The sequence below is a fragment of the Rhododendron vialii genome, chromosome 12a, assembly GCF_030253575.1.
Source record: "Rhododendron vialii isolate Sample 1 chromosome 12a, ASM3025357v1".
Taxonomy (NCBI): Eukaryota; Viridiplantae; Streptophyta; class Magnoliopsida; order Ericales; family Ericaceae; genus Rhododendron; species Rhododendron vialii.
This window is the reverse complement of record NC_080568.1, coordinates 2,642,079-2,649,355: the sequence shown is the minus strand read 5'-3', so window position 1 is coordinate 2,649,355 and position 7,277 is coordinate 2,642,079. Positions and strand designations below refer to the sequence as shown.

Sequence of the window (7,277 nt, the reverse complement as noted above, 5' to 3'; positions counted from 1 at the left end):
GACCGGTCATAAATATTTCTTACCGATCATAAATCGTCTATGAATCCGGACTATTAAAAACACAATCCAACAGTTTATGCTTCTTTCTTTTTTTTCTTTATCACCTCTATTCTTTATGCCTATTAGAATTGAAAAAACAACAGCATCCAGTACTTAGCAGTTGACGGAGCTCGAAATGTACTAGCAACTTAAAAAATAGGACGAAGACAAATGGGTTACATGTTCGTTAATTCCTAGGGGTTCAATCTAGCCGTCCACCAACGAATAACTAATTTGTCTGAGAGTCGAACCATTATAACCATTTAGACTTTATCAAAAGAACAATATATCATCTCTTCGAGCGTTGCCTTCCGGTTACAAACAACAGTATTCTTCCCCAACATTTCTTTGGGAAACTCAGAGACAGAGGGAGAGAGATGAAAATTAATTGGAAAAGTCTGATGTACATCGTCCTATTGGTGGGGAGTGAGATTTGGACCGTTCGACAACCAATTGTCGAGGATGTTATACATCGCATCATTGACGCTTTATGGGGTTTTGCGTCACGGGGATTGGGGAGATTGTGGCGACTAATTGCAGCTCCAGCTCCTGTTCTCTTGGATCAAGGGCAAGCGGTAAGCATGAAACTTTCTTTCTTGCTTTCTTCGACTACGTTTTGGTTCTTAGTTTTCGAGGTTACGAAATAGTCTTTCTCCATCCGTTTATATGAACTTTTGCCACTTTGAGTTTTTTGATTTTGAACGTATAGAAAAATATAGACACTCAGAGGCAGGGCTGCCCTGTTCCACTTAACTTAAAGTGGAACAAGTTGTTTTTGTGCTTATTTGAATTTTTTTTCACATTTTGTTAGTTTTCCGTCAAACTTTTGTGAATTATTGATTCGAGAGGAATCGGAAAATTTAAAACTTTTTACTTTTACCTAAATATTTTGGGAAATAACCACTTTATAGCAAAAAAATAAGATTTTTTTTTTGCTTAAAAGTGGTTATTTCCCTAAATATTTGGGTAAAAGTATTTTTTTTTTTTTACTTTTCTAACTCCTCTTACCGAGACAAATCAATAATCCATAAAAGTTTGGCACAAAGTTAACAAACGTGACAAACATTTGAGTAAGGAAAAAAAATGCTGAAACTGCTAAAAGTTAAGCGGAATGGGAAGGAACGTAAATTTATGGTTACCTTTTCGGGCTCCCAGCCTTGTGCAAGAGACTAATACTCTAAAAAATATGGGAAATGATATTGGCACTCCAAAAATTGATGCAGGCACTTCCAAAAACAAAGGAAAGTAACTTTGGAGTTACACTGATTTTGGAGTGCCGGCATCAATTTTTGAAATGTTAATATCATTTTCCAAAAATATACCTTCAAGAAGTTTAACCTTAAAAAATTCTGTACGGAGTTTTAAACACAAAATTAATAATCTTCTGATGTTTGACTTAAAGCAGGCCACATCGATCCTGAAATCTCTCTCCAACTACTAAAAATTTTGTCCTAAAATTAAGGGTTAGAACAAATATTTTCCCCTCCATCTCTCTACCATTCCCGATAAAAAAAGAAATCTCTATACCATTCGTATAGATCACTACTTCTATGTTTTTAGGTGCCTGAGTTACAGAAGATACAGGAAGAGTTGAAGACACGAATCAAAAGGGTGGAAGCAGAGAATGAAGTGCTGAGAGAGAAGAATGGAGCAATGGAGAAACAAGTTGAGTTAGCCAAACTTTTATGCATGATTTTATTTTTGTGTAACAACAAAGAAACAGATTTTATTTATCTTCAAATAAAGAATAAAAAGACTGAAGGGAAACGAAGCATAACGCATTCACAACGAGAAGCAAAAATCCCAACAATAGAGACCATGTTTTTTATGTTCGCTGTATGCACCCGAAGAGTCAAAACCGGCTCTGCACTTTCAAGAGCTTTAACCGTGTAAGTCGTTTAGAGAGTTTTAAACCCCAAAATACCCTTCTTCTGTTTGACTTTCATCAGGCCAACTTCTAATATCTCACAAACTACCATTCTTATCACGGGCTCTATGTTGATACCTTTATGCCATTTCCAGCAAAAAAATTTCTCCCCTCTAATTCTATACCATTTCCAGCCAAAAAAATCTCTATGCCAATCGTTTCACTATCACTATATTTGTTTTAGATGGTTGATTTACAAAACATAGAGGAAGAGCTGAAGACAAAAATCAAAGAGGCGGGAGTAGAGAATAAAGTGCTGAGGGAGAAGAACGCAGCATTGGAGAAAAAGGTTGAGTTATCCAAACTTTTATGCATGCATGACTTTATACTTCACCCTGTTGTTAATTGTATATGTTGATACCTTTATTCTTTTAGTTTTTATACAACAGTATTAATGAAAACTTCGTCCTATCTAGTTCAGCTAGTGCAGTCTCCAGTCCCACATTTGGCTCAATATCAAGGAAGTTTTGGTGGGCAAATCTTGAGTTTAACCTTTGAAGGCAAATTAAGTATTATTAAGGTATGCCAACTAGTTCATTTTAGATTCAAATTTTGAATTGGAATTTTGAAAGCTTCTTATTTTGATAGCACTTCTAACCAGTGCGACTATATTTCATGTTGGATATTACTTTACCAAGACCAATATTTGGTGTTGTGTTGATGTGCAGAGCAATATTGGTGAAGAAGGAGCTATAACTTTAGGGCCTTGGGGAGGGAGTGAGGGTGGATACTGGGCTTACAAGCTCGATGCCGCGCCTATAATGCAAATAACTCTTGGTTATGGATTAGTTATCGATTCAATTTTAATCACAAGTAAAAGTTGCGACGGCAATGTTATTGGATGCTCCGATAGATTTGGGGGTCCTGGTGGCGAATATACTGCAACGGTGTCATTGCGACCCTCTTTAATTTATTCATAGATCAGGATAGAGATGGATTTGGATTAGTTCGAAGCACGTGGGTCACACACACGTCGAACAGTTCTGGACTCATCTATGTCTGAAGTTAGCATTTTCATTTGTGTCTATAACAATTTTTTTAAAATTTTCTTTTCTTTATTGTTGAGACGAATACATAGGCAAGTGAATTATTTAACCAAAATGGATGATCTGTAAATTCAGACATCCTGAGTTCGAAGCTTGGCAACCTCTTGAGGCTAGGTTTGAAAAGAGAAATCTCTTGTAAATCCCGTAGTTCTGGCGCGGATGACTCCTTTGACCGGACCGGGAAGGGGAATACTCGAGGTGCACGTAAGTTAACCCGGACACCGCTGACAATCAAACCAAGGAAAAAATTGTTTAACCAAAAACTACAATAACTTTAGATGATCGTTATTTTTTTTATGCATTCCGAACAAAGTCCTAATATATACTTTCACTTGTTTAGTTGTGCATTGACACTTCAGTAGAGCAACTCTTGTCCATAAGCCTGACCTATGGAGACATAAGTGGAATGCGGCTAATCACATCGCTCTCTTTTTATTCAAATCGGGGCAAATATGGGCCCTATGGTATGGTATTTGGTTCTCCAGTGTCCATTCCAGTAGAAGATGCAGTCTTGGCAGGATTCCATGGACGGGGTGGACTCTACCTTGATGCATTTGGTGTAATTGTAGCACCCAAAGTACTCAACAGTTCGCACAAGGTCAACTTCTATCCCTCTGCTTTTTACTCTTATTCAATAAGGATCTGGATTCTCTGCAAGCAACTGCAGAGAAAGATGTGTGGTTCAATCTAAATCGTTCATATTGGCCATTAATAGTTCAGATTTGTTGAATCTTTTACCGGTAGTTTTATTACCTGTAAAAGATTGAAAACAAATCTGAACTATTAAAACATTATCCGACTATTGCGGTCACTTGGACCACACCTCTGTAGTCCAAACCTAGAATGCAGACAAGCCAGATTCTTCAATTAGTAATTCAAGATTCTGAAGCTCATTTTTCCTCTTGCACAACCTAACGGCTTGAATTATTAAAATAGAATCGCGAGTCTCCCTTTTATTCACACGAGGAAATCTCACGATAGAGGAACCTGATTTCTAATTAGTTCATGTACCTCGACTGGTAAATTAACGTAATTTTTTTTCCACAGGCAAGCGGAAGTGGGCTCCGTTTAGAGGAAATCTAATAGGCACATATTTTTCTTCAATGCTGACTAGCGGGAAGACGATCGGTCGGCTTCTTTGGTAGGAGTGGCTCCTATTTACATGCAGAGTAGTTCACATGGAGTATCTTTGACCATGGATAAATCTTTTTAACGGAGCTTCTGTAAGCAGAAATTTGTATCTTTGACCATGGATAAATTTTTTTAACGGAGCTTCTGTAAGCAGAAATTTACGTAGGTGAATTGCGTATATCCGTTTAGACTTTGGACGGTTTGAATTTAAATGAAATTTTTATCCGGAAAAGTTTAATTTAAATCCGGACTGTCCAAAGCCGAAACAAACGGTCCAGATCTCGCGCGCCTCCGTGAATGTCTTATCCATGAATGTCTTATTCACAGAGGGATGTTTTATTCATGGCTCCTCCGTAAATAAGACAATCTCCTTTGGCCATTAGTGTTAATAGCATTTTCGTTCCAAACTTGACATGCTTGTAGACTTATGTCCAAAGCGTCTAAATTATTTTTGCTTATTCTGTTTGTGTTGTGGAGATTGTTGTTAGATTAAAACTGCTGATATTCGACAGTGATCAAAACCGTCGCAAAGAAGTGTAGTCAAATTAAAAATTAGTTTAATTGGGCACCAATAGCTATGATTAACATTTCATGTCTATTTGTGAAAAAAAAAATATGAATTGTCCAAATTTTTACTATTTATCTTGTCCTCTCTAAAAATTAAACTGTTGACATAGTAATCGATATCCGATCAAACTAATTTTTGAGAAGATTGTAATTTTCTATGAGACCTAAACTAAATGGTTTTGATCATTGTAGACCCACAACGGCTCAAAACGGGGACAATATTGGAGGATTGAAACTGAGAAAAGGAGAAAAAGTGTGTTTCGCTTCCTTCCCTCCTTGTCTATTATTGTGGCATGAACGATGGTAAGGCCTGCTTTGTTTGGCCAAACTTGTTTCCATACTTTTTGGCACGTTTTTAGGTTGTTTTTTCTTAATTTCTACAAGATATGGGTCATAATTTATATTATATTTTTTTGTCTCCGTGAAAGCAATAGGATAATATAAAAATGTAAATTAAAATTAAAAAATGTTCATATAAAATGATGAAAAAATACCCAAAAGATAGTCTTTTTGTCATCTTATATGAATTTTTTTTCAACTTTAGTCTACACTTTTACCTTATTCCGATTCCTCTTATCAAAAAGAAAATATTATGTAAAAATTTGATCTAAATCTAATAAATTAAGAGACAACAAAAATAAATTGGTCAAAAATCTGGGAAAACTTGGCGGAAGGGGCCCTAATATGTTCGTTAAGTTTTCACATGACATGTGGGGAATGTGAGCCACGTGTGGGATCCACATACCACATGTTATGTGAGATAGAGAGTATACTCCCATAGTATTGAATAATTATGGGGCGTTTTCGGTAGTAAATAAGTTTTGAGAAATGAATTTGTTGCAATTAAGCTATTAGGTGTTTCTGGTAGTGAATATGTTGTTGAGTAATGTCAAGTTGTTTCCAGTAATGAATAAGTTGTTGATGAGTTTGTGAGTAGAGTTACTGTAAAATGCCAGAACTTGTTAACTTTTGTGAACGATGTGGTAAAAACGCCTACATTTTTTTTCCCCAAAACATGGCGTTACTCATCCCTTAAATATCCATGTCATCGTGTAGCAAAATCCAACTATAGCAAAGGCCAATATCCTAAAAACCACCCCTTTCTATGCTCTTTCAGAAAATTGAGTGCTGAAACCTTGGCAAATTGGCAATCTTGTCGTAGGAAGTTGTAAACCCAAATCAAATCCAGCACTTATATTTATTCCCTTTACGCCACAGGGGTTCTCAACTCAAGCTGTTCAAATGACCAAACACCACGGGAAACTCCAGACCACTTTACAACCACATATTTCTGTAGAGTGATTAGAGTCTACCACTAAGTGTATGGAACCCACATAAATGTATGGTTGTAAATTGGTCCGGAATACCACGTGAAGGTACTCCCGGTCTATTGAATAATTACTTCAAACACACGGTTTTCACTAGCCCAAATACGAGAATTTTTTTATGCAAATAGGATATTGTACATGTGGTACCTGGCAGCACATCCAAGCCGTCCAAATGTGTTTTGGACGGAACAGATCTGAGCAAAGGAAAAGAGGAGAGAGAGTGATTGGCTGGAATAGGAGAGGGGGTGCTCAAATTTCGGTCATTCAAAACACGTTTGGACGGTTCGAATGGGCGTTGGGTACCACCACGTGGTACCCAATTTGCACCCAAAAATTTCTTGATTTCTCCCAAATACAACATTAGAGTTCAATTCTCATAAATACGCAATTACTCTCCAGAATTGTGCGAAAAATACGAACTCACCTCAGGCAGTCCACTGTGATATCCTAAAGTCCTATAGATACACCGAAAAAAACACAGGCTAAGTCCTATAGACAATTAGTAATTTTTCAATCTCCATTCTATGAGAGATTATTGAGTATTCTTAAAACAATGCTGCATAACAATCACAACATGCCATGTGTCATTTTGTTCTCTAATTTACCAACACAAAATTCAGGAGTTTTGTAGTGTTATTCAATCACAACATATGTGGAGCATCACATGGTCTTGCTCTAAGAGCAAAGAATAATTTCTCATTCTACCGTCCCATTCTTTCATTGCCAAGACAAATTACCCGAAATTTTTATATATATGGAGATATACTCGTATTATATATAAACCTAGCTAATACAAATGTGCAATGCATCCATCTCTCTTTCCCACCCAACAATAAGCGCTATATGTTAGCAACTATCTTCTTCTTGCTTTATTCTATACACACTAATAGAATTGATTTTAACACTATAAGTTTTGGCTTATCTCCTCTCGAATATTAAAACTATATAAATAATTTAGGAGGATAGATATCTGAAAATTTCAAGCAAATTGTGGTTCAAAATCCAAATCGAATTTTAATGGTTTGGATTGGTTTGGTTTGGTGAATTTTATGGATTGGTTTGATTCTCCAAATTCTCAATCCGTAAGTACTGCTTTGGTTCTTAGTTTACTATGAAACTGGACCAATCCGGTACATATTCAACCCTAGTTTTTCAGTTTGGGAGCTGTATTGTGAGAATGGATTATCTCACAATGCATTAGGACAACTACACTTCAGATTCATAATCTATTTTGAGCAT

General features: G+C 36.4%; 2 protein-coding genes across 2 annotated transcripts in view; both read left to right on the top strand.

The window, feature by feature from the left end:
* Positions 1-266: 266 nt before the first annotated feature.
* The window catches only part of LOC131311345 (uncharacterized), a 31,199-nt gene continuing 24,188 nt past the window's right edge, over positions 267-7,277 (top strand). Inside the window, exons 1-2 of the mRNA XM_058338756.1 lie at positions 267-614; positions 1,600-1,704. Of these exons, the coding sequence (XP_058194739.1) occupies positions 417-614; positions 1,600-1,704 (303 nt within the window). The 5' untranslated portion in view covers positions 267-416. The remainder of the gene's footprint in view (positions 615-1,599; positions 1,705-7,277) is intronic.
* Positions 2,068-4,664, top strand: LOC131311348 (mannose/glucose-specific lectin-like). The gene is made up of 6 exons (XM_058338765.1): positions 2,068-2,255; positions 2,388-2,486; positions 2,635-2,853; positions 3,353-3,610; positions 4,060-4,249; positions 4,298-4,664. The coding sequence occupies exons 1-5, from the start codon at positions 2,151-2,153 to the stop codon at positions 4,093-4,095; spliced, it is 717 nt and encodes a 238-aa protein (XP_058194748.1). The 5' UTR covers positions 2,068-2,150; the 3' UTR covers positions 4,096-4,249; positions 4,298-4,664.

Excerpts from the sequence above, each read along its gene's own strand:
- LOC131311348 (XM_058338765.1), top strand. The coding sequence starts at position 2,151 with ATGGTTGATTTACAAAACATAGAGGAAGAGCTGAAGACAAAAATCAAA. Across the intron at positions 2,256-2,387 it reads ACGCAGCATTGGAGAAAAAG|CTAGTGCAGTCTCCAGTCCC; the intron begins GTTGAGTTATCC and ends TATCTAGTTCAG. Across the intron at positions 3,611-4,059 it reads TACTCAACAGTTCGCACAAG|GCAAGCGGAAGTGGGCTCCG; the intron begins GTCAACTTCTAT and ends TTTTTTCCACAG.